Source organism: Pygocentrus nattereri, chromosome 14 (genome assembly GCF_015220715.1).
Source record: "Pygocentrus nattereri isolate fPygNat1 chromosome 14, fPygNat1.pri, whole genome shotgun sequence".
NCBI lineage: Eukaryota > Metazoa > Chordata > Actinopteri > Characiformes > Serrasalmidae > Pygocentrus > Pygocentrus nattereri.
In genome coordinates, this window is record NC_051224.1 from 12,124,531 (window position 1) to 12,149,737 (window position 25,207).

Below are 25,207 nucleotides of genomic sequence, written 5' to 3' on the forward strand. Positions count from 1 at the left end.
CATAGACACAGATAATTTCCATACACGGACATCAACGCGTCAAAGCGCACGGGTTGGACCTGTCATATAATGGCTGTTCCACCCACCTAAGCTCCAGCCCCGGGCCTCAGACCTTTAGATCGGAACAAAAACACGAAGGACGCGGCGGAGTGACTGACCACATTTTCCGCTCCGACTGAGAGAATGCGTTATTTTGCCTTCGTGTGCTGTTGACATCCCTGGCCAGCCCAGCGTGTTTTATGCTAACAGGGGGGTCGACCAGAGACTGTTCTGGCATTTCTGGTGCGGGGAAGGAGACGGAGCATCAGCGCGCGGAGGAAAACAAGGCAAAATCCGCAGCACTGCTGAGGAAGAGGAGCAGCCGGAGGCCCGTTAACGGTGTTTGGAGGTGCGTATGTTTTGTACTCGGCCCTCAATGCTTTACAGCCTGGGGGAGCTACGCGCGCCTCACCTTCTACGACAGGTAGAACGATGCGCATATAATGATGCGTACGGACGACAGAACGCAGAACCAGAGCATGCGCGGGGGTTTTATTTTGCAATTGTTCATTTATTTTTTCTCACACCGGCCTCGAGAGCCTGTCGGTATTTTAGACAATCTATAGCCAACCGCTACGTGTGGACGGTGCGTCTGACGTTCAGGCGAACGAATTGATTTCTTTGAATAACATTCAGTGCAAATGAGATTCCGGGGGGAGGGGGGATGTGCGGGGGGTGGGATGGGAGAGAGAGAGGGGGGGCTCTGAACGAGGTGGGATCTGAGGCTTCTGCCCGCAGTGTCAGCTACAGCTCTCTGTGCATGTCAGACTCCTCTGATCTGATCAGCACTGATGTTGTCTCGTTTAATTGCTTTCATTTGTTTGCTTTGTTTACTCGCTTGTTTTACGGACTAACGGCAGGGCAGCTTCTCCTGTCGCTGCTCTCATTGGTGCTGTTGTCCTAAACAGATTTTCTCCCGGTGGTCCACACAGGCCAACACTTACACGAGTCCTGAGAGGAGGTGACGTCATTAAGCCCTCAGAGAGCGTGTAGGCGCGTTCGGGTGTTTTATTTCCACCCGTTTTCCGTCCAGCCTCGATTGCCCGGCGCTTCTGGTTCGTTCGAGCGGCTCCTCAAGTGTCCTCTTCAGTCCCGAGACTGGACACTTTAAAGACACATTATTGTTTGTTATCAAACATGCTCTCTTCTTCGCACTACATAACATATTACGTGAATAATTATTTTAGTTATATTATTTATATATATATATATATATATATATATATATATATATATATATAAAATTATCAGAGCATTTTTCTGAAATACATATACCAACCTTTTATTGACACAATATAATTGGAAACAAAATCAAATCACTAGAGCAAATATGTGTGATATTCTTGTCATTATTCATGTTTTAACGTTGACATACAGTATAATATTGATATATCATGCTTTGTTTGTGTTATTGTAGATGTACTTTGTTTGCCTAGTTTTATGCTTGAATTGCTGTATTAGGCTATTGCATTAACCATATGCGGGTGTTGCTGCTTAGCAAGACATCACGGCCTGTGAATTGGGGTAGTCTGCAAGTTGTCAGAGTTTACCACTTGTACTCATGACTTTGTGAGCCCTTTGAGTGCAACAGCCTTTTGTTCAACTAAGAAATGAAAATGTCAAGTTAGTTGTCCTTCTGTTTATACTGGTAGTCCATTTATGATGCAGCACCACATAAACATCCTTTGAAGCTGGAAGATGTAGTGAAGGACATAGAACCTTTCAGTGCAGCATGAATTAGTTGAGTTATGATGTCAACGTCATTTTCATCAAGTTCAGTGAAAAAGATCAACCTGGTAAATCTGTATAAACGTAATGCTATAACTGTAATGATAAAATAAATGTATTAAACTGCCTTTGCCAGAGGATTGGCTGGGATACTCCTTACTCATCAGTGTAGATCAACTCACCCAAAAGAATAGTTTTAAAGCTGCACTAAGATTTTTTTTTTGTTAAAACTCAAAGAAGTAACATAAGTCAGGAAAGAAAAGCATTGTGGTGATAATATGGTATCAGTGCCTTTCAGCAAGTCACACTATAAGGCCTGAAATAATAATTTAATAGTCACTGCATTGGATTTTTTGTGGAACTTTTTCAGACCACATTGAATGTTTGTGCACATCATCATCACACACACATGCCCACCTCGAAGTTCAGGTCTCAAATGCAGAATTAGCATTAAGCGGAAGAAGATATGATGATAGATGTAAATAATTCACTTGCATCCTCAGAAGACGACGTTACAAAATGTTCTTCCGCACATTGCTTGCAATTGCACATTTCCACCAGAGAGGTATCCTTAATCCCCAAAACTTACATAGTGCAGCTTCAATATAATGTGCAATCAATCCACATTTAACTAATACATTGTCATTCTAATATACCATCTACAATCATTCAGTTACTGGACAACCTCTATGTGTTTTGTTTACTTTCCACGTTTCATTTAAGTGATACTTTTTAAATCCCACAAACAGGGAAACCTCCACATTTATCCGTGAAGTGAAACACCACATACACACTAGTGAATACACACTAGGGGGCAGTGAGCACACTTGCCCAGAGCAGTGGGCAGCCCTATCCTGGCACCTGGGGAGCAATTGGGTTAGGTGATGTCATGGACTGTCAGCACTGGGGATCGAACCAGCAACCTTCCGGTCACAGGGCCAGTTCCCTAACCTCCAGCCCATGACTGCCCCCCAACACCTTGAATTCAAAATGATTAGGCCTCCAGGAGGTCAACTGGGTGTGTTATAAGTGTAAAAGATGCTGTCACGTATTTAATTTCGGGAAAAAAAAACATAACAGAGAAGTTTAGGTGGTTTTATTAACTGTTAACTTTATTGTAGCTCTTGCATAAATTCCAAAGAGTATACTTAGTAAGATCTTATCACTAATTTAATATAGCACTTTTCATTCAGTCATCAGAAAATGACTGAGGCATTGGAAATAAAATACAGATCAAATGAAATAACAGCACAATTACAAACTGATGATTAATTCAGTCTGAAGGAAAGTCTTTCTATAAATATTTTTTTACCTTTTTTCTAATTACTATTGTTCTCTCTCTTCTCTTTTCTCAGACTGCTTTCTCTCACGATTCACCATGATGTTCACAGTTCTTGCTGTGACGCTTTGTGTCACACTTCTGCATATGACTACAGGTAAGAATATTTATAGCCTAACTGTGTCTGTTTGGGTGTGCACTTCTACATCTAGATTTGTGTTAAAATGCAATAAATGGCAACTGTATTGCACTTCATCTTCATCATCAACAATGATGCAGCAGACCATGGATGACATATAAGTTTTCCCTCATAACATGAAGAACTGCTTGCTGTTTTAGGTGCAGCATTTGTGACTCCTGACCCTGAAGGTCCTCCCACCATGACATCTGACCCACGCCCGCTGGGTGAGTTGATCCACGCTGCATTGATGAGTAAGGAGTATCTTGGCCAATCGTCTAGCAACATAGGTGAGCTCATTAAAGCACATGGAAACTGTCCACATGAATTATTTGATGCTGTTGGCATCAAGCCTGGTTTAGTCTCATTTTGATGACGCCAGTAATTCCTGGATGGTTGATTTGTCGAAAGCCTGAGTGAAGAAATTACTAAATAAATCGATGAACCTCTTAACATCCAAGGCTTATTACGTATTAATTCTTATAATTCAGTAACTACACAAATTACAATACAAACGGCTGAATTATTCTTGGGGTATAGAGTTGTGTAGAAACCTTTGGGCCTGCTGATGGGCTGTGCCTGTTTAAAGAGTTCAACTGAATATGAGACAAAGTACTGGAACTATTTCTTTCACGTCCATGAAACATTTGCATATTTACAATACAAGACACAAAGGGCTAGATCCATAAAACACAGTATCAGATTTACTGTGGCAGTAAGTTCGGTGGAAATCCATATAAGTGAAGAGTAATTTAACTTAACTTAATTTAACTTAACTCTATAACTGAAGAATAATGCAGCCTGTTGTCTATGTTGTTACTGAGGAATAAGCCTTAGTATATAATAAAATAATAATTTTTTAGGTTAAAATAATATATGCCATCTTTGCTATCGTATATCAAGTAACATGATGGAAATCATAAGGTCTGGAAACTTATTGTGTTCTCCTTGACAAACAAGTTTAGTGAAAAGGTTTAGTGGCAGTTGTCCATTGTGATTTGAAGACAGTTTTAAGCTTTTCATTTGGGTGGTTTTAAATATTTTGCATTATTTTGCTCCTGTAAGTAATTCATCATTCAGTCTGGTCCTGATCGATTTAGCGTAGGTGTTTGGTCAGTTAGGTTAAACACATGGACTCATGCATGGTGACTACTTGCAGTATGTTTAATGTCTTATTGATTTGTATGATGTTGCTTCAGTACTGCACATTATTTAACAAGAAAGTAGTCTTCATTTTTAAGAGTCACATTCAGAGGTTTGAGTTGCCCTGGTCAAATGACACGTTTTGTTGAGTTTCTGAGTGAAAATTAGTATAATAATAAGTAAAATTACATCCTCCAAAGAGAGCACCTTCATGCACATTTTAATCCATAATTACTATTTATTTTCTCAGTTAAACATACTCGGGAAAAAAGTTGTATAAGTGACCTTTTTTCTGTCACATTTTATATTTAATAATGTATTTTGTCAATATGTTAAACTCAGCAAATACATAAAGATTGGGCACTAAAATTTGCAGAAAAATGCCATTTTACCTGTAGATTCCCTGTAGAGGATGTGTTGCATTATTTTCACTTGGAAAATCAACAAAACATGTAATTTGACCAGAGACTTTGCATACAGCTGATTCCAAATCTCACATCATTATTTAACCAAAAAACTTAAACGCTTTTTCATATGTGGTTTCTGACACTGTATGACATAATGTGTAGTAAAGCAGACAAAATCATGTTGCATAGCTAAAAGTAAAAGTTTCATTTAAAGCCTTAATTTTGTAATTTTGTCCATTTCATAGACAACAATAAATTCATTGTCAGAAAGCACACAAACAAAAGCCCATTTGAGATTACTTATTAACTCAACATGGTTTGATAGAAGTGTGAGATGATTTATGCAGTTTGGCATAAACATGGACTTTAATCATCCATTACATGTTAGCTCTGGTTTAGAGTCAAGGTTTTTGTCATGATTAAGGTTAAGTTATGGGTAGCAATCAGGTCCAGGCTTTTTCAATTAGGATCAGAATTTAGTGGAGGTTGTCTTGGGGTTCAGAATTTCAGAGTCAATGCAATTTACATTGCCTCATAGGCACAACCACCAACCCAACCCAGGCTGTCCCATCTGTTGAACCTGCCTCCACCGTGATGTCACCAGGTGTTCTTACCACTGCTGTGACCTCATCTGCAGCCCCCCAAGTTGGCCAATCAGGAGGGCGGGGTGCTGTGACATCTCCACCAGCTGAAGAGGAGACCACAACAACGCTGATCACTACGACAACAATAACAACAGTTCACACACCAGGTATTCTAAGGGGGGAAACTTTGAAGCAGCGATACATCATTATTATGATAGTACATGTTGCTAAATGATATTTAGTAATAATAATATGGTCCAACATCAATATGTAAGGTAATGAAAAAGATATTTTCTTGCCATGAAACTTTGCATTGATACCTGGTCTGACAGAAGAAAATTGCACAGTGTGCTTATAAACTGATTAGTGTGATGCAGTATTGGATGAAAGTCAGATCTTAAAAGCTCTGCATTTTGGAACAAATACTGAGACTTGGCAAAAGGAAGCAGATAGTCCAAGCACAGTTGCATCTCATGATCTTCTTTTAGTAACTGTAATGCATCACCTCATATTCAAACGTACTAAAGCTTAGCATATTGACTCATCACAGTGGTTCAGTGAAAAGCAGCAGAGAAAAAGCAAAATAAGTGTAGATTATCAGTGCCCAGAAAGAGAGTCTAATATGAAATTCATTTAAATGCAGCACAGAACCCTCGAGGATGCCCCTGAAAGCTGCAGTCTTGGCAGCAGCAAAGCCTCATAAAGCAACTTCAAAGCTTTTAGAAGCACACAAAGCTTCATGTCTTCAAGTGTGTCAAATGTACAAAATACAAAAAGAGTCAAATATTTCTGCCTCAATAACTAACTCTCTACTTGTCTCTCTATCTGTCTCTCTGTGTATCTCTCTGTCTCTTGTTTCAGTGCAGTGTAATGCTAGTCTGTCAGGCATGGAGGGTATAGTGGAGTCCCCAGACCCTCTCTCCTCATCGACCCCTTTTTCTCCCCTGGAATGCACCTACAGCATCACCGTGTATCCTGGATATGGAGTAGAAATACAGGTACAACTCAAAAATTCTAATTGACCAACTTTCCCCCCCTTTCCCCAAATGTAGTTAACCCAAAAAATCTGTATGTATGTATGTATATATATATATATATATATATATATATATTTGCTGAAATACTTATATACCACCTTTCAAAGAAACACCATGACTGTTTGTTAAGTAACTAAAGACTTACTGTAAACAAAATTTTAAAAATGCTTTACAAACACTGAAGTTCCTTCTAAAGCCTGAGTAGACTGATAAATCACTGCGATGAGCCAGTTACTAATCTGAACTATGGTAAACTCTTTTAAGGAATGACTGAACTAAGCAGTAGACATGTTCATGAGCGATAAGCTTCGCTTTGATATTGTACTGGACTTGTATGTGCATGTTAAAAACACATGGTTACTTATTTTATTGTCAAATTTGCAAGATAAAATGTTATCGGGACATGGCGAATTGCTGGCTTAGGTCTTGAAAGGGAAATGGGATTTTGAGAGTAACAATGGAGGGAAGCAGGCAAAAATAGTCCAAATGACATTGAGGGGTTTGTGTTCATTTCTTTGATCACTTGAATAACTGAATTCTTCATGAGACATATTATCAGAAGAACTACATGAACAAAATTGTCAAACAGTAACAGCTACAAACAAAAATTCTAACATTTTTTTCCTATGTACTTTATCAATATGTATGTTAAATGTATTCTAAGTGTATTCTGAATATGTTGTGTATTCAGTATTCAGGCATCACTACTTTGTCCAAGTATTTCACCCAACCCTGGTAGCAAGTAATAGAGTTTTATATGCTATCCATTAGCACTGTGCAAACAAATCAAATCATCAAATCAAATCAAACAAATCAAACAAATCAAATCAAACAAGGGTCCTTTTTAAGGTTAGAGAACTGAGGTATGTTCTCCATCCTTTACACACTGTTATAAATAAAGGTACTGTACAGGTACATGTTTTGTTCATCACGTCACAATGTAAACGTACCCTCAAAGGAACAACAGTGGTTTTAAGGTCGAGTTTGTTTTTTCCCAGGTGAAAAATTGATTTTTAAAGGTATTTCTAGCTTTTCATAACCTAATGTTTTAAAAAAGAGCAATAAAAAATAAAACCTTTTTTTCTGAGAGCGCACAGGTGGCCTGAGTAAAGGGCTGTTTGATGGGAAAACCTTAAATAATATTGTGGCAAATGTCATGTGCACTGTTGTCATGGTAACATGCTCACTCTTAGGTGAAGAAGATGAACTTGTCCAAGGAGGAGTCTCTCACCATCCTGGGACTCGGGGAGCCAGGGCCTGAACTACTAGCCAATGAGACTATGATGAGCGAGGGTCAGGTGATTCGCAGTTCAACCAATCAGGTGCAAATTCACTATCGGAGCCTGAAGCAGACCAGTCACGGTGTTTTCAGCCTTCACTACCAAGGTGCCTCCTTTTATTAGTTGCCTATTTTTTAGTAAAGATAGTAAATTCTTCACCTGAAGTCATAAGAAATGTCTTGTTCTGTTTGCTTTTTTTCTTGCTGTCCAAAGCTTTCCTCCTCTCCTGCTCATTCCCCCTCTCTCCTGAGGGTGGAGGAGTGACCGTGACAGACATTCACCCTGGCGGTCAGGCTCATTTTCACTGTGATCCTGGCTTCCAGGTCAGAGGTCACGAGGTGGCCACCTGCCTGAACTCCACCCGACCCCGCTGGAGCACGCCTGAGCCTCAGTGTGTGGGTGAGGAGCCTTTACTCCATTTTGGATGTTTGGCTTGCGATTCTTTTACAGTGTTTTTACTACATTTTAGCCTTTACTCTTTTACAATAGTTTGATTGAGAGGTCTTTTTGGTTTCAGATTGTTTCACTTACACATACAGTCAGGACAGAATGCTTTATTTGCAAACAATTATATACAAAACTCTAAATAATTCCAGTCAAATTACATGCTTTGTTTTTTTCTATGTGAAAATAAATTTGCACATCCTCTACAGAGAACAAACTTAAATACATAATTTTTCTGTATTTTTTGACCCACAAAATGAACCACAAAATCTAAAATGTGCCATAACCTTTAGATATGCCACATTTATTTTTTCAAAATATATTAAATTCAGCAAATTATCAGAAATTGTTCAATAATATTTGTATCAGTGTGTTCTCTGTAGCATGCTTTCTATACATGCATGTTCAGTGTCCTTTAAGTACTGATGATCCAGGATATACTCAGAGAAGCATACATGAACACACAGGGAGGTCTTTGCACCAAATGTAGGCAGCCACCTTGAGCCCACATTAGTAAAGTTATAACAAGTAAAATGAAGAAGAAATATTTAATATTCTGCAGTATTTCTAGGTCATTATTTTAATTGAAGCAAATCTGTGAAATTGACCATGTTGAGGCCTTTTACAAAAAGGTCAAATTTTCTAAGGTTTTGTTCTTTCCATAGGAACACATGTTCTGACGACTCTCAGGTGGATTTAATCTACTCATTAGAGGCTTTTGCTCTAACTCATGAGCTGTGTCCAAACCCATATAGTACACTAATGCACTTTTATTGGTGATGTATTATTATGACATACAATTTAGTATGGTAGTGTGCAATATTGGACATAGCCATGGTAGCCATGCCAGCTTGAGTGCACACAGTGATTAAAGCAGAAGATATTGTGGGAGATATTCCAAATTCTGAAATTTATGATCACATTTTAATGATTTAATGTCTCACTCAAATTGTCATGCTAATAATTTTCATTTGTAATGAAAAAAAAATAATAATTAGAAAGGAACGTAAAATAGAAGCATTTCCAGAAGTGGTCTCAGACGTTTGCACCCCATTGTATATATATTAAAGAGATAATTAATATTTCTGATTATAGCCATTATAATTAGTAACCAACTTACTAATTATTTCTCTCAAACTGTAATGGGAAAAGTAACTCAGTACTTTACTTCTACATCATGTCCTACCAAATAATATCACTACCATGGCAGATAATTTTGCATGTTTCATGCCTGTTTCTGAAAACAAGTTAAACGTTCTGCTAATAATAAAGTGATAATAAAGAAAATTAAATTATTAAAAAATGTCTGAAGAACATATAATTTTCCTACATCAATTTCAGTAGTAAAAATCCATCCATCCATCCATCCATCATCTTCCGCTTCTCCGGGGTTAGGGTCACGGAGGCAGCATCCTGAGCAATGAGGCCCAGACCTCCCTTTCCCCAGCCACTTCCACTAGCTCCCTGGGAGGGATTCCGAGGCGCTCCCAGGCCAGCTGGGCGATATAGTCACGCCAGCGTGTCCTGGGTCTTCCCCGGGGTCTCCTCCCCGGTGGACTTGCCTGTGACACCTCCCAAGGGAGGCGTCCAGGAGGCATCCTAACCAGATGCCCGAACCACCTCAACTGGCTCCTCTCGACGTGGAGAAGCAGCGGCTCTACTTTGAGTCCCTCCCGGATGACTGAACTTCTCACCCTATCTCTAAGGGAGAGTCCAGCCACCCTGCGGAGGAAACTCATTTCGGCCGCTTGTATTCGCGATCTCGTTCTTTCGGTCATTACCCAAAGCTCATGACCATAGGTGAGGGTGGGAACGTAGATCGACCGGTAAATCGAGAGCCTTGCCTTATGGCTCAGCTCTTTCTTTACCACAACAGACCGGTAAAGAGCCCGCATCACTGCTGACCCAGCACCAATCCGCCTGTCAATCTCCCGCTCCCTTGTACCATCACTCGTGAACAAGACCCCGAGATACTTGAACTCCTCCACTTGAGGCAGGAGCTCATCCCCGACCCAGAGAGGGCTCTCCACCCTTTCCCGCGTGAGAACCATGGCCTCGGATTTGGAGGTACTGATCCTCATCCCGGCCGCTTCATACTCGGCTGCAAACCGATCCAGCGAAAGCTGAAGTTCACGGCCTGATGTCCCCAATAGGACCACATCATCTGCAAACAGCAGCGATGTGACCCTGAGGTCACCAAACCAGACACCCTCCATCCCCTGACTGTGCCTAGAAATTCTATCCATAAAAATTATTAATACAATCGGTGACAAAGGGCAGCCCTGACGGAGTCCAACTCTCACTGGGAACAAGTCTGACTTACTGCCGGCCATGCGAACCAAACTCCTGCTTTGTTTGTACAGGGCCTGAATGGCTCGTAGCAAAGAGCCATGTACCCCGTACTCCTGAAGCACCTCCCACAGAATACCCCGGGGAACACAGTCGAATGCCTTCTCCAAATCCACAAAGCACATGTGGACTGGTTGCGCAAACTCTCATGAACCCTCCAGAATCCTGGAGAGGGTAAAGAGTTGGTCGAGTGTTCCCCGACCAGGGCGGAACCCGCACTGCTCCTCCTGAATCCGAGGTTCGACTATGAGCCGGACTCTCTTCTCCAGTACCCCTGCATAGACCTTGCCAGGGAGGATGAGGAGTGTGATTCCCCTGTAGTTGGAACACACCCTCCGGTCCCCCTTTTTAAAAAGAGGCACCACCACCCCAGTCTGTCAGTCCAGTGGCACCACCCCCGATGTCCACGCAATGTTGAAAAGGCGTGTCAGCCAAGACAGCCCCACAACATCCAGAGCCTTGAGGAACTCGGGACGGATCTCATCCACCCCTGGAGCCCTGCCGCCAAGGAGCTTTTTAACTACCTTAGCGACTTCGGCCCCAGTAATGGACGAGCCTATTCCCGTGTCCCCAGACTCTGCCTCCTCACTGGAGAACATGTCGGTGGGATTGAGAAGGTCCTCAAAGTATTCCTTCCACCGGCCAATGACGTCTTCAGTCGAAGTCAGCAGCACACCATCTCCACTATAAATAGTGCTAGTGGCACACTGCTTTCCCCTTCTGAGTCGCCTGACGGTTTGCCAGAATCTTTTCGGAGCCGACTTAAAGTCACTTTCCAAGGCCTCACCGAACTCTTCCCACACCCGGGTTTTTGCCTTGGCAACGACTGAAGCCGCAGATCGCTTGGCCTGTCGATACCTGCCAGCTGCCTCTGGTGTCCTACAGGCCAACCATGTCCGGTAGGACTCCTTCTTCAGCTTGACGGCATCTCTCACCTGGGGTGTCCACCACCGGGTTCGAGGATTACCACCCCGACAGGCACCAACTACCTTGTGACCACAGCTACAGTCAGCCCGCTTCAACAATGGAGGAGCGGAACATGGCCCATTCTAAGTCAATGTCCCCCACCTCCCCCGATATCTGGTCAAAGTTCTGACAGAGGTGTGAGTTGAAGATCAATCTGACAGGTTTTTCTGCCAGACGTTCCCAGCAAACCCTCACTATACGTTTGGGTTTGCCTGATCCAACTCACCACCAGGTGGTGATCAGTTGACAGCTCAGCTCCTCTCTTTACCCGAGTGTCCAAAACACATGGCCGCAAGTCCGCTGACACGACTACAAAGTCAATCATTGAACTGCGGCCTAGGGTGTCCTGGTGCCATGTGCACTTATGGACATCCTTGTGTTCAAACATGGTGTTCGTTATGGACAAACTGTGGTTTGCACAGAAGTCCAAAAACTGAACACCACTCGGGTTCAGATCAGAGAGGCCATTCCTCCCAATCACACCCCTCCAGGTCTTACTGTCATTGCCCACGTGAGCGTTGAAGTCCCCCAGTAGGACAATCGAGTCTCCAGGAGTTGATCTTCAACTCACACCTCCATCAGTAGTAAAAATACTATATATATTGACCAGATTTATGTTGGGTTCATATTTTTGCAGTAGATGGTTATGCTACTCAGGAGCCCAGAGCCTAGTTTAGTTTAGTTTAAAAATGTGCATCCAGGGGGCCCTTTCTTGTGCTTAGAGCCCCGAAATCATTAAATCCACCCCTGACAAGGGAACAAATCATTGCTGTCCAAAAATAAATATCTCTGTTTTTTGGCAACTGTCATTTACACTTTGTAAACGTTTCATGATGAATGGACCAATAGCAAAGCTCCAAAATTATTTGAAATAATTTTTTTACTATAAGTTGCATTAAGAGCTAATTATGTTTGGCCTTATTTTGTAAAGTTACTTTTTTGGAGAGACAAGTTTTTTTTGGACAGTGAGAAAGTACACAGATGTCTGAAAGCACAGACCTGATCACTTGTAGTTTGTCAGTAGGCCAGACCTTTTCACTCTAATGTATTAAAGTATGTGAAGTAATATTTGTGTGTGTGTTTTAAGCTGTGTCCTGCGGTGGATGGATCAGAAACGCTACTGTGGGCCGCATCCTCTCTCCTACTGTCCCCTCCACTAGTAACCTCAGTAGTGGCAGCAACTTGAGCTGCCATTGGCTGCTAGAGGCAAAAGAAGGCCACAGGCTCCACCTCCACTTTGAGAGAGTGGCTCTGGATGAAGACGATGACAAGTAAGTTACGCATGTTTGCTGTGATCACAAAATCTTACATCTCCAAAACTGTATAGGAGAAGGAAAACAATTAATCAACTTTAATATGCGCTAAACAGGCCATATTCTACTTTTGACATTGAGTGTTTTTTTTTACTAAAACAGTCAGAATTCAGTTTTACTTGGCCTTTTCCAACCTCTCTTTATCCTTTGAAATTAAACAAGCTTGTTTGTTACTGTGTCTTCAAATCTGATATATGTAAACGCAATATTTTAGTCTCTGCTGTGATGACACAATTGATTAGGGGGTTTGTTGCTGTCGGAGACACTTAGGGATGCTTTAGGGCTTAAAATGCATTTTTTGCATGTGTCCTGAAAGTTTTTTTTTTTAATCTTATTGTATTGTGTTTAAAGTGCAATTACAATCACTAAGCACTTTATTAGGTACACTTACTTGTGACTACACTTACTGTCCATTTTATCAGCTCCACTTACCAACAGGTGCACTTTGTAGTTCGCCGATTACAGTAACTGTAACTATGCTCAAGATTCCTCTGAAAAACTTTACCTCATGCCTAAGTATGTTTGTTAATCTGAAAACTGAAATCTTACTCATTAATCAAACCTGAAGACACTAAGGAGAAGTGTAAGATCTCAATCAAGGTGAGGAAGAGTGCATTACCAAACTAAAAACCAAAATTTTGTTGCCATTGAGGCTAGCATCAGTGTCTCTATGGTACATAAGTTAGTACCCAATTAGTGCTGGAGAAGCCAGCTATCATGGGACCCCCCCGAATACCAAGGAGTATTTTGCACACTGGTCCTAACCAATGGAGAACAGGGTAAAAGGGAGAGAAACAGATGAACAACAATCTGTAATTGTAGAACTACAAAGTGCATCTATATGATAAGTAGAGCTGAGAAAATGGACAAAGAGTGTAGATACAAAGAGGTGCTCCTAATAAAATGCACAGTATCTATAACTTGTTTCTCGATCATCATTATTTAGTACTTTTTCTACTAACTTTGCACAAAATACCTTCCTGAACTCTTCTGCCTGTCTGTCATTCTCTCTCTCTATCTATATCTCTCTCTTTCTCTCCCTCCTCTCTCTCTCTCCAAGACTGATTGTCCGTGGTGGGAATAACTCCAACTCCCCTCTCCTCTTCGACTCGGATCTGGATGACGTTCCAGAGCGCGGGATTGTGAGTGATGGATCATCTCTCTATCTGGAGCTAACGGCAGACTCTTCCTCCATTCCTCTGCTGCTGGCACTCCGTTACGAGGGTGAGAAAGAGAGACAGGGTTTACTCACTTCTCTTTTGATTATGTCTTAGCACCTGAGGGTGTATTGGACTCTCTTTATCTTTCAGCCATTTCAAGTAGTAATACCATAGTACAATAATAAAAATTGTCATTGAGTCCAGTGGTGGCATGCTTTATACCTCTCCAGCTGATGCTTGGCATTGCATATAGTCATCTTAGGCTTGTGTGCAGCTGCTCCACCATGGAAATCTATGTCATGAGACTCCCTTTGCACAGCACCCAGAAGCCTCACTCTGCGATGCATGGTCTATTGATTTGTGGCAGAGTTGTTGTTGCCTGTAGATGCTTCTGTTTCACAATAATAGCACTTATAACTGACTGGGGCAGATCTAGCAGGGCAGAAATTTGTGGCAAAGCTGTCACATTTAGTGTCACTAAGCTCTTTCCTTTGTCTATGGAGATTACATTACTATGTGCAAGATTTTATATAATCATTTGCAATGGGTATGGCTTAAACACTTGCACTTAATAATCAGGAAGGGTGTCCTCATACTTTTGACCATATAGTGTTCTATCTTGTAGCCTGTACTTTTGTCAAGGGACAAAGTAGAGCATTTTAACTTGGGGGTACTGAAGTTTTAAGCAGTGCATAACGTGATGTGCACAGTAATGTTGCACTAGAGACTATGCCAGTTTTTTTTTGTTTGTTTGGATTATTTATATCCAACAGAATGTTGGTTAAGAAAATTATAGTAGCAGTGAATGAAATGACAGAATGAAATGACATAGTATCTGTAAACAAGTCCTTAACGTAGCACCGCTATTGCAAACTCTTTTCTTTCTGTTCAGCTTTCGATGGAGAGCATTGTTATGAGCCCTACGTTCCTCATGGAAATTTCAGCAGCACTGACATGACCTTCCCTCTCGGCACAACCGTAACCTTCTCCTGCTCTCCTGGCTTTGTCATGGAGCAGGGATCAGGAGTCATGGAGTGTGTTGACCCCAGTGACCCCCACTGGAATGAGAGTGAGCCTGTGTGCAGAGGTACAGCCTTTAGTTTCCACATAAAAAAACTTCTCATTATTTGCATTTTCCATATCCAAGGTAAATTAATAATTTATTTTTATTAACAGCATTTTAAAAATTTGAGTCATATACATTCATTCGTTTTCATCTAATGATCTGTGCATAAGTCAAAGTCAGTTAATGCCTATGAAGTTAACAGTGATTCCCACCTCTTTTACTCCTCCCTCTTTACATTTTCAGCTCTATGTGGAGGAGAGTTGACAGACGCAGCTGGAACAGTGCTGTCCCCTGATTGGCCACAGAGCTACTCTAAGGGTCAGGACTGTGTGTGGCAGATCCATGTCACTGAAGACAAGCGCATTGAGCTGGACGTGCAGATGTGAGTGTGTATATACAATATGTGAGTCAGTGGCTTAAATGCCAGCAGTGGAGGCAGGGTAATCACACTGGAGCTTGTGATGTGGGAGGCATCCATAGTGACCGAGCCCCCTGACATCTTTATTGCATCCCTTATATTGATACTTTCATAACTGTACATTTAACTCATGACCAGCTATGATAACTTACTTATACGTTAATAATACGTCAGCTATTAGCCTACAGTGACAACTTCCAGACTTAGCAATAGTGAATAAACAAACAACCTACATTGTCATTCTTTATAGGAACACACTTATTATTTCATATTTTCATGGTAGTGTTCATATGAGGGCGAGAATCAGAATTATAGTGGGGCAGTATATTGCAGAAATTGCACACAAAACCACAAGTGCTATTTTTTAATGTCTGTTTTTTCACCAAATTACCTCCCCTTTGACCTGTTTGTTATGTACCTATTTCATTTTTTTCATTTCCCTCAACTCTCCATGAACTGCTATTACTCTTCTGTAAACTGCTTTGAGTTCAGTTATTTCATTCATTTAGTTATTTATTTAACTATTTACCTATTTATTTTAAGGTGAAAATGCATGTATATTAAAATTTTTGTATATTAACATATGTCAAATATATTGTTGGTTCATATGTGAGCATACTTTTTCTATTTGGAATGACTTAGCATATAAGCTAAGGTAAAGGCCAACCAGGTTTGAGTAAAACAATAACACATATAAATATTTGTCACTCACACTAAAAATCTGCAATTAATAAAAAACTCCTTTATCTACTAAAACATCTGAACAGACCATAAGAAATTCCTGGCAAAATTGATGTGTTCATAGCTTTTGTTTGTTTGTTTGTTTTGTTTAATAGATTTTTGCTTATTGTCACAAATATTTGCCTGCATGATATCGTTAAGATTATTCTATATTGAGCCTTTTTGTGTCTTTTTTCCTCCAAAGCCTCAACATCCGTCATAATGACATCCTGACCATATTTGATGGGCATGATCTCATGTCGCATGTGATTGGCCAGTACGTGGGGTCACGGGAAAGGTTCCGGGTTGTGTCTGGTGGCTCAGAGGTCACTATTCAGTTTCAGAGTGATCCTGACGACTCCAGCTTCGCCCTCAGCCAAGGCTTTCTTATTCACTATCGAGGTAAAACTTGTTAAATAGAGATGGAACGACACTACTTTTTCAGTTCTGATTCTGATATCAATAGTGGAACCTTAAGTCTTGGCTTATAGCAAAAGTAACCTGATATATTTCCTTCAAACCTGCTAGGATGTAAAATGAGTTTTTAGAAATATAATATATGTAAAGCTCATCTAAAAGCACTGTGCTCACAATAAATGGTTTTCCCCACAGTAAAATACAAAGCTAACTTATACAATATGTGCCAAACTTTTTACCTAGTCAAACTCACAGAAAATCACTTACAGTGTTTGCAAAATTAAATTAATCAAAGTAAAGAAATTTTAATGCTATTATAACACATTCCAGCTGCTTACTAATGTTAACGTTGTGTTATCACCTGACCTACTTTACTCGCATTATGCTATTATGATGTTTCAGGCTAAAATTGTTACAGAATTAGATCAGATTTGCTCTTTTTTCCTCCATATAGGATCCATTATTTCCTGCTTGTATCAGGATATTAGATCAGCAGCATCTGTACTATTCTTATACTTATGCAATATTTTTGCATAAGTATATGCAGTATATTTTTCCCTTTCATTTGATGAAGATGTAATTCTGTTTTATCTTCTCCAGAGGTGGAGCCTAATGACACATGTCCAACCCTCCCACCAATTGAATTTGGCTGGAGTAGCTCCTCTCACCCGTCTCTTGTGAGGGGCAGTGTGCTGACCTATCAGTGCCAACCGGGCTATGACATAGTGGGCTCTGATATCATCACTTGCCAATGGGATCTTTCCTGGAGCAACGGGCCACCCACCTGTGTGAAAAGTGAGCAGAATTAAACTTTTTTTTGTGTGTGTGTCATTGATTAATGATGTGCAGCTTAAATCCTATTATAGGAAGAAATCTCTGGATCCAGTTGTCAACAAACTGGCCCAATTGAAAAAATAAGTAAATAAAAAATAATAGTAATAGTAATAGTAATGATCATTCACAACTAGGCCTTCAGAACTAGCCATTGATGCCAAAACTCAGTCAAAACATGAGAAAAATGAATGCTAATTTCTGCTAGTCCCCTAATAGTATGCACTAAACGCTAAACTAACACTGTTGCAGATTAACGTTTTTGGCCATTCTTGATTAAACACAGATAATTTGATGCTTATTAAAGGCTTTCTATATGTTTAATTTGAAGTTTATAACAGACATTAACATATATTTAACCTTTTATGCTATACTCTTTCAGTACAGAGCCTTAGTATAGACAAGAAATTAAACAGGGACACAAAATCTATGGTACCTTATTGATTTCTTTAACTTGACTTACTTTTTATTGAATAACTCTTTCACTGAATAACAACTTTCGCACTTTAGAAGACATAAGGGACAGCCAGGAGACCAGAAGGTAAACAGACAGGTAATAAGGTAGACAAAATACTGTAGGTAAGAGCTAAAGTCATAGTGACTTTTCCAGAATGTGACAAGTCCTTTTTGCAAGTTGAGGTGAACTTCTGAGATTGTGTCTATACAGTTTGACTCTATTTTTTCGTTCCTGGTTTTGACCCTCCTGCAGTCCAGCAGTGTCTTGACCCAGGGGAGGTGGTGAATGGGGCACGATCAGTCCACCCAGAGTTGGGCTTCGCTGTAGGAACGGTGGTGCGCTTCACCTGTAACCAAGGTTACCAGCTGGAGGGTCCCAGCCAAATCTCCTGCCATGGCAGAGACACTGGGACACCCAAGTGGAGCGACCGCAGCCCTAAATGTGTCTGTGAGTGGATGCTGTCAAAAATGCTGATTACATATAGGTAGTTACACTTACATAAGGAAAGTATCATGAGGAGTAAAAATGCAACCAACTTCTAAGACTGAACTTATATGGAGAAACCTGTATAGAGTAAAATATTCTTGTAGATTTCTAAAAACTGGTAGAAGGTCTCCCGAGAAGATTAGAAACTGTAATCAAGGTAAAGGGTGGACATAGAAAACACATAAAAAATATATTTAGTTGTTGAGGCTGTGTTAAATAAGGTATTTCTCTCTCTCTCTCTCTCTCTCTCTCTCTCTCTCTCTCATTCTCTCTCTCTCTCTCTCTCTTTCTCCTCTGTATTTCTTCTCTTTCCTTTCCCTTTTTCCATATCCCCCTTGACTTCATCTCTCTTTCTCTCTCTTATATACAGTGAAGTATGACCCATGTCCTAATCCTGGTGTGCCAGACAACGGTTACCAGACTCTGTATAAACACAGTTACCAAGCAGGGGAGACGCTGCGCTTTTTCTGTTATGAAGGCTATGAGCTGATTGGAGAGGTGGTCATTAACTGTGTCCCAGGACACCCATCTCAATGGAACAGTCCTCCACCTTTCTGTAAAGGTAGAAGCTTTAAAAATCCTAGCTTTAACAAAAAAAGCTCATTTTGACTAAAGCACTAATGCATGTTTTGTTTTTATGTTGTCTGCAGTGGAACCCACACACACAAATAGAATTTGTATTCTGATTAAATATTGCTTTATGCTCATTTTATACTCTCTACAGTGGCCTATGAGGAGCTACTGGAAGATCACAAACTAGAAGGTAGCACCACCACAAGTACCACCATATTCACTACACATAACAATATATCACTGTAACAAAAGCAAGTCTCTCTAACTCTGTTTCTTTTAGTCCATTCATCCGTAATGTTTAAAGTGCAATTGTGATTTTCAAATGATTTAAAAAATAAAATAAAACTAAAAAACAGAAAAATTGATTTATGAGGATTTAAATGACAATGTATTGCTCAGCTGATGTTAATGTGTTTATTGGTGTTATTGTTTTTTTTTTTCTTTTCAGTCTCCCAGTCATTAGAGGCCTCCCATCAGATGTTGAGTGAGAATATTGCATTGGCCATCATCTTGCCAATTATTCTGGTCATCCTTTTGATTGGGGGAATCTACATGTACTACACTAAGTAAGTTGCGAGCACGGTTCAACATTGCTTATTGCTTGGCATGCCTGGCACAACACACACCTGGCACAACACATCTCACAGTTTGGCTGCTAACATATAGAGCATGTGGCCCAAGTGTCCTCTGTCATGCATTCCGATCCTTCCATCTCCCAGACCCCTCTGTAGTATCACGTGACTTCCTACTCTCCACCACGATCCTATCAGAGATCTCCTGACCATTGATTCCACACATCTATGTTTGAGTCATGTGACTCTTAGCTTAGACTATTTAAGCCCAGGCTTCATTTTAGCACATTGCGAAGTATTATTTCATTGAGACTTACCAAGCGTTATGGACTTTTGCCTTTTCCCCTTTGTACCTCTGCTTGTGTTTTTGGATCTGTGTTTTTGACCTTGGCCTGGATTTTGACTACGTTTGATGCTTTGCCCTTTTTGTGATTTATTGCTCATTAAATCATATTTGTATTTTTATCCGCATTCGTCTGCGATCCTGTCCGCATCACTTTTTCACACATTCTTTTTCAGCCACATAACTGGTTGAAATATGTACCATTAATCACAAAGCCACTACTTTACACCTTCTCACATGAGATCAAGTGAGGTTTGGTCAGGCACAAAATCAAGTCCATCAGATCCAATTATGGTGTAATTCAGCAACTTTATGCATAACCAGCCATAACCAACCACAATCGACATGATGACATGATGTCCATATTTTAAAGCTTTAAAGTGCATTTAGTCAAATGCAAAAGACCCCAGTCAAATTCTTTTGTTGATTTTTTAAGTGAAAGTAAGTTAACACTTCCTCTACAGAAAACACTTCAGTATGCCTTTTTGCAAACTGTAGTGCAAAAAACATGAAATGTGGTCTGTGCAAATGTTTAATACAATTAAACATTTGCGCATTTAATTTCATTTAATAAAACAGCAAATGTGCATCAAAATGCAAAGAAGTGTGTTCTCTGTAAAGGATGTTTTAATTTGCTTTCACTTACAAAATCAACAAAACGTGGTTTCACCAAGCTGCTAAAGCTTTGCATACAAACAGCAAACTTTGGCTACAATTTGAATGGGCTTGGTGCAGTTTTATATCTCTCTACTCCTGCTTGGAAGAATGCTGCTTTAGAGCTTTAAAACAGATAGAGATCTGTGATTCTCAGCATAACGTATTTTGTCTCATCTTTTGCCATGTCTCCCTGTCTCTCTCTTTCTCAGCGTGTGTAGGTTGCAGTGGAAGCCATTGTTTTGGAAGTCTCTCTCACACACACACTCCTACAGTCCTATCACAGTGGAGTCTGACTTTAACAACCCTCTATATGAAGCAGGGGTAAGACACTGTATATATATATATATATATATATATATATATATATATATATATATATATATATATATATATATATATATATATATATATATATAAAATCATGTGTTCATTCAAAACATGGTATATTGTACTGTTGTGTAATTGCAGTTTAAAATACTCTCACTATTCACTACAAACACCTACCTTGCACTTCCACTTCAGGGCAATGTAGATCCCCTAGATCCCCAGTTACAGACTGTAATCTGTTTTCCTCCACAATTTGTCAGCCTCCATTCATCATTGGTTAGTTTATGACCACAGGACTGTTGTTTATTATGTTTTATTAATATGGTATACTAACATCTGTTGCACTGATACAGTGGAGGGTACTGGTTTTTTGCAGACATCAGTGTCACTGTAGGGCTGATGGTAGTGGTCCACAACCCAAAAATATCTACAGAAGAGCAGCTCTTGATCAGAAACTAACCACCTATGAAGGACTAAAAGATATCCCCAGCTAATAACTATAAACTAGCGAGTTAGATTTACAAAGGAACTCTAATAATATTGAGATTGTATATTGAATTTTGCATACAGGATATTCCAGAACACGTAGAAAACTCCATTGCGATGAAGATAAAAATCTTTAACTACATGAAAATTACAACAAGCTTTTGGAAAAGAAAGAGAAAAACTACTGATAGTCAGCTAATGTCATATAACAGTAGAAATGCTCTTAAACTGCTTTATAGTCCAAAGAGCAAATACTTTGCTAACCTAAAGAACTGTAAACCAGCTTGAGTGAGCAAGACCTCCTCTGATGAAACTCATTGGAATTTATGATCATAATGCTTCATTGAAACATAAGTACAATGAACTTTGTCCTAAGGGTGTGTGTCACTCTCGTGCCTCGCGTCCGTCTGGGAAGCTCGGGGTCTCTCGGCTGTCATCGTCGGGGCCCGGGGGGCGGTCGTATGCCACTGTGTGTTTTTCACCAATAGCATCCAGCAGAGTCCTGAGTCTAAGCAGTTTGAAGCAAATCAGTGACGTTTTCAAAAATCACCTCTACAATATGTTCCATCATGTGTACACTTTGTCTGCAAAGATCACAGTGTCATTTAATTTATTTTATAGGATTGGCAACCTTATAAGAACATCCCACCTAAACCAGCAAGCTTTGTCAGTAGTGGGCCACAATTTGAGTAGCCGGGATGGTTATACAAACATGCTGAAAAAGTGTATGTTAGTAGCATTACTTTCATGTCCAATAACATGTTTTATTTTATAAGTGAAATCCTCCACACATAACAAACCTAAATAAGAAATTTTCACAATTTTTATTTAGTTTTCTGTTTTTAACATGTTGGAAAAAATTCAAATACATAAAAACATAAATGTGCCATAATGTCTGCACACATTTATGTTTCTTTTTTCCCCCAATATGCTATTTTCAGCAAAGAGACAGAAATTGTGCATTAAAATACGCAAAAGCAGGTTCTCTGCATAGTGTGTGTACTTCACTTAGAAAATCAACAAAACGTAATTTGACCAGGAGTGCTCAAACTTTTGCATATGACTCTATATAGCAATGTTAGCATTTCAACAACCTCATAATTCAGAGGACCCTGTGACCTATGGGACAAAACGTTTGTGACAGGATGTGATAGGAATGATTCTCCCCAGACAAAAATAATTCAGAACCAGTGTCCTTATTTGGACATATGGGCTACAATGACGCACTGTTAAATAACGCACAACCTCAGAGGTCAGGTGCTAATCTAGGGTCAGTTTTTGCCTTCCTGGGAAATCTGAACGATTGGCTTTCTATCATAGACGATTGTATTGTGTCTCATCATTGTTTTGTTTCTCTACAGGACACAAGGGAGTATGAAGTGTCCATCTGAAGTTGTGGTCATGTGACAAGTTCAAAATTGAGGATGGAAAGAAAGAAGAAAAATGAAGGGATGGTATTAATTCTCTCTCCACAAGACACTTTCATTCCTCTAACACGTACAGCCTTTAGTTTCTTTTTCACTCTATTTTCAGTCTCTTTCTTGCTCTTTGCTGACGCAATTAAAAGTGTGTGTGTGTGTGTGTCTGTGTATGTGTGTGTGTGTGTGTTTGTGTGTCTGTGTGTGTGTGTTTTTGAAGAGAAAAGAGAAAATCGGAGAGCAAGTGTCATCCATGAGCTTATGGTTTCTCACCACAGATATGCTTTCTAACATTGGTTTGGTGCCTTAGGGACTTAAAAGAAGACTAATGGAGAGACATGGAAAGACAAAATGAAAAGAGAAAAAGATTTGAGAGTGAGAGAGCAAATTAGAGAGAAAGACAGAAAAGAGGGAGCGAGAGAAAGAGAGAGGAGTGAAAGAGGAAGAAAGAATGTCAATTTTTGACCATGTAGGGAGGGAATTTTACAAAAGACAGGAGCACACACAGACATGTACACAAACACACCCCAGAACATATGAACACGCGCACATACACACACACACACACACACACACAAATCTTCTACTTATCTTTGTCTGTACACACACAATTACACACAGAATATATTGAATGTAAATATTTTGATTGAATATTAAGGCTTATGTATAAAAATCTGATTCAGTGCCAAAATATAACATCCCATAATGTGATGTCACTTCATGTTTCACGGGTTTCATGGTCTTTCTTACATTGACGATGTAATAAATACCAATAATGCCAGCGTTTCATAATGTTCCTTGCTGTTTCTTAAGAATCTCTTTCTGCTTAATGTTGAATGACTATGGATTTAAAAAAGGGGTGGAATGTCTTCACGCTTAGGGCACGCAATGATTGTATATTTTACCGCTTCAGCTTAGGATTCATGAACAATTATACTTACTGTCATTGTTTATCAGAGTTGATGTTGTTGCATATGCACTATGTTGACAAAATATATATATATGTACTGTGAAGAAAAAAAAATCAGCTGCTTGCTGTGATGCAGTATCAAGACTGAGATGCTTTTTATAATGTTATTTTTCAATTGAATCATGGTTCGTTGTTAATATTATGCAGTGAGTTTTGTCTCTTCGACTGTGCCATATCCAGAATCTAGCTGTGGAGGACTCTGTTACATTGAAGTATTACTCAATTCTTCATATTGTTTATTAATCAGCATAATATACTGTCATGAAGGCATTATTTATTTGCTAAGACTTAAGAATAAATAAAAGTCTCTGTTGGATGGTGAAGTCTGGCTTTACTTCTTATGTGATCATGTGCAAATTGTTGTCTGTGTGATGCCTTGTAACATGGCCCTTCTGTTCCAGTATTGGAGCCCTGTTTGGTGATTTTCCTGCACAAACGCAGCTACAGGCCCGGGGCAGAATACTTTGAAAAAGTAGTGATGACTGAATACTGATGGTACCATCCTAAGTCTATTCAGTCATTATTAGCAATAGTGATTCTTCACTTAAACCTTGCTACATAACAATGATATAACCATGCCATAAACAAGTCACAGTAGACATTACATACCATAATAGTAGTTGTCATGATAACTCAGTAAAATGGTAAAATGACATATTACAGTGTCATAGCAAGGTAAAGTATACAGAATACACAAAAAATGTACAACGTATTTTAATGAGACACATGGAAAAACTGTTGTTATTGTTACTTTATTCATGCTGTTCTTGCATTTAAATACATCCTTGCTTTTACTTTCCTATATATATATATATATGCCCTGCGATGGACTGGCAACCTGTGTATGTATCCTGCCTTTTGCCTAATGACAGCTGGGATAGGCTCCAGCACCCCCTATACATCCTATATATTTTTAAACACTGTCCACTCACTGTCCACTATGTTAGACACTTCTACCTTGTTGTTCCATCACGTAGCTGTAAAGTTTGTTGCTCCACAGTTTGTGTTCCTGAGGACTAAAGTACGCTGTTTGCTGGATATTTTTGGTTGGTGGGCTATTCTCAGTCCAGCAGTGACACTGAGGTGTTCAAAAACTCCAGCAGCACTGCTGTGTCTGATCTACTTACACACTCTAACACACCACCATCATGTCACTGTCATTACAGTGCTGAGAATGATCCACCACCCAAAAAACACCTGGTCTGTGGCGGTCCTGACAGGGTGGTCAAGAACAGGGTGAAAGGGGCTAACAACAGTGGAGCAACAGTGGAGCATATAAAATGGACAATGAGCGTAGAAACAAGTTAGATGTATCTAATAAAGTGTAATCTGTCTCTAATTTCTGAAATATGTCCGATACTCTATATTTTATATATCCCAATCATGTTAAGAGTTGAGAAAAATAACAATTTACAGCGTCTGTTTCATCATATTTATAGAACATTTTAAAATACTGCAAGCATCATAACACTCAATTTCTTATTTGAATGAATGTATAATTAGTATAAATGTATAAACTGCAGACAGTTCGGAGCAGATTATTTCTTGTAGGACTGTGA

General features: G+C 39.7%; 1 protein-coding gene across 4 annotated transcripts; it reads left to right on the forward strand.

Moving 5' to 3' along the window:
- The first annotated feature begins 1 nt into the window (after position 1).
- On the forward strand, positions 2-23,971 carry sez6l2 (seizure related 6 homolog (mouse)-like 2). 4 transcript variants are annotated; one of them, XM_037544799.1, is made up of 19 exons: positions 2-388; positions 3,123-3,203; positions 3,386-3,514; positions 5,313-5,525; positions 6,220-6,356; positions 7,589-7,781; positions 7,889-8,074; positions 12,522-12,705; positions 13,808-13,971; positions 14,800-14,994; positions 15,217-15,355; positions 16,317-16,513; positions 17,129-17,323; positions 18,051-18,263; positions 18,673-18,864; positions 19,027-19,065; positions 19,324-19,441; positions 20,657-20,768; positions 22,622-23,971. In XM_037544799.1, the coding sequence occupies exons 2-19, from the start codon at positions 3,146-3,148 to the stop codon at positions 22,649-22,651; spliced, it is 2,694 nt and encodes an 897-aa protein (XP_037400696.1). In that variant the 5' UTR covers positions 2-388; positions 3,123-3,145; the 3' UTR covers positions 22,652-23,971. The 4 variants fall into 4 exon arrangements, with proteins under 4 accessions (XP_037400696.1, XP_017537250.1, XP_017537251.1 ...); XM_017681761.2 differs by having other exon boundaries at positions 18,057-18,263; XM_017681762.2 differs by having other exon boundaries at positions 18,069-18,263.
- The last annotated feature ends 1,236 nt before the right edge of the window (positions 23,972-25,207 follow it).

What these genes read in the sequence shown, in the direction of transcription:
- sez6l2 (XM_037544799.1), top strand. Translation starts at nt 3,146, where the DNA reads ATGATGTTCACAGTTCTTGCTGTGACGCTTTGTGTCACACTTCTGCAT. An exon ending in GATATGGAGTAGAAATACAG is followed by an intron (nt 6,357 to 7,588) that starts GTACAACTCAAA and finishes GCTCACTCTTAG; the next exon opens with GTGAAGAAGATGAACTTGTC. An exon ending in CCGCAGCCCTAAATGTGTCT is followed by an intron (nt 18,264 to 18,672) that starts GTGAGTGGATGC and finishes TCTTATATACAG; the next exon opens with TGAAGTATGACCCATGTCCT.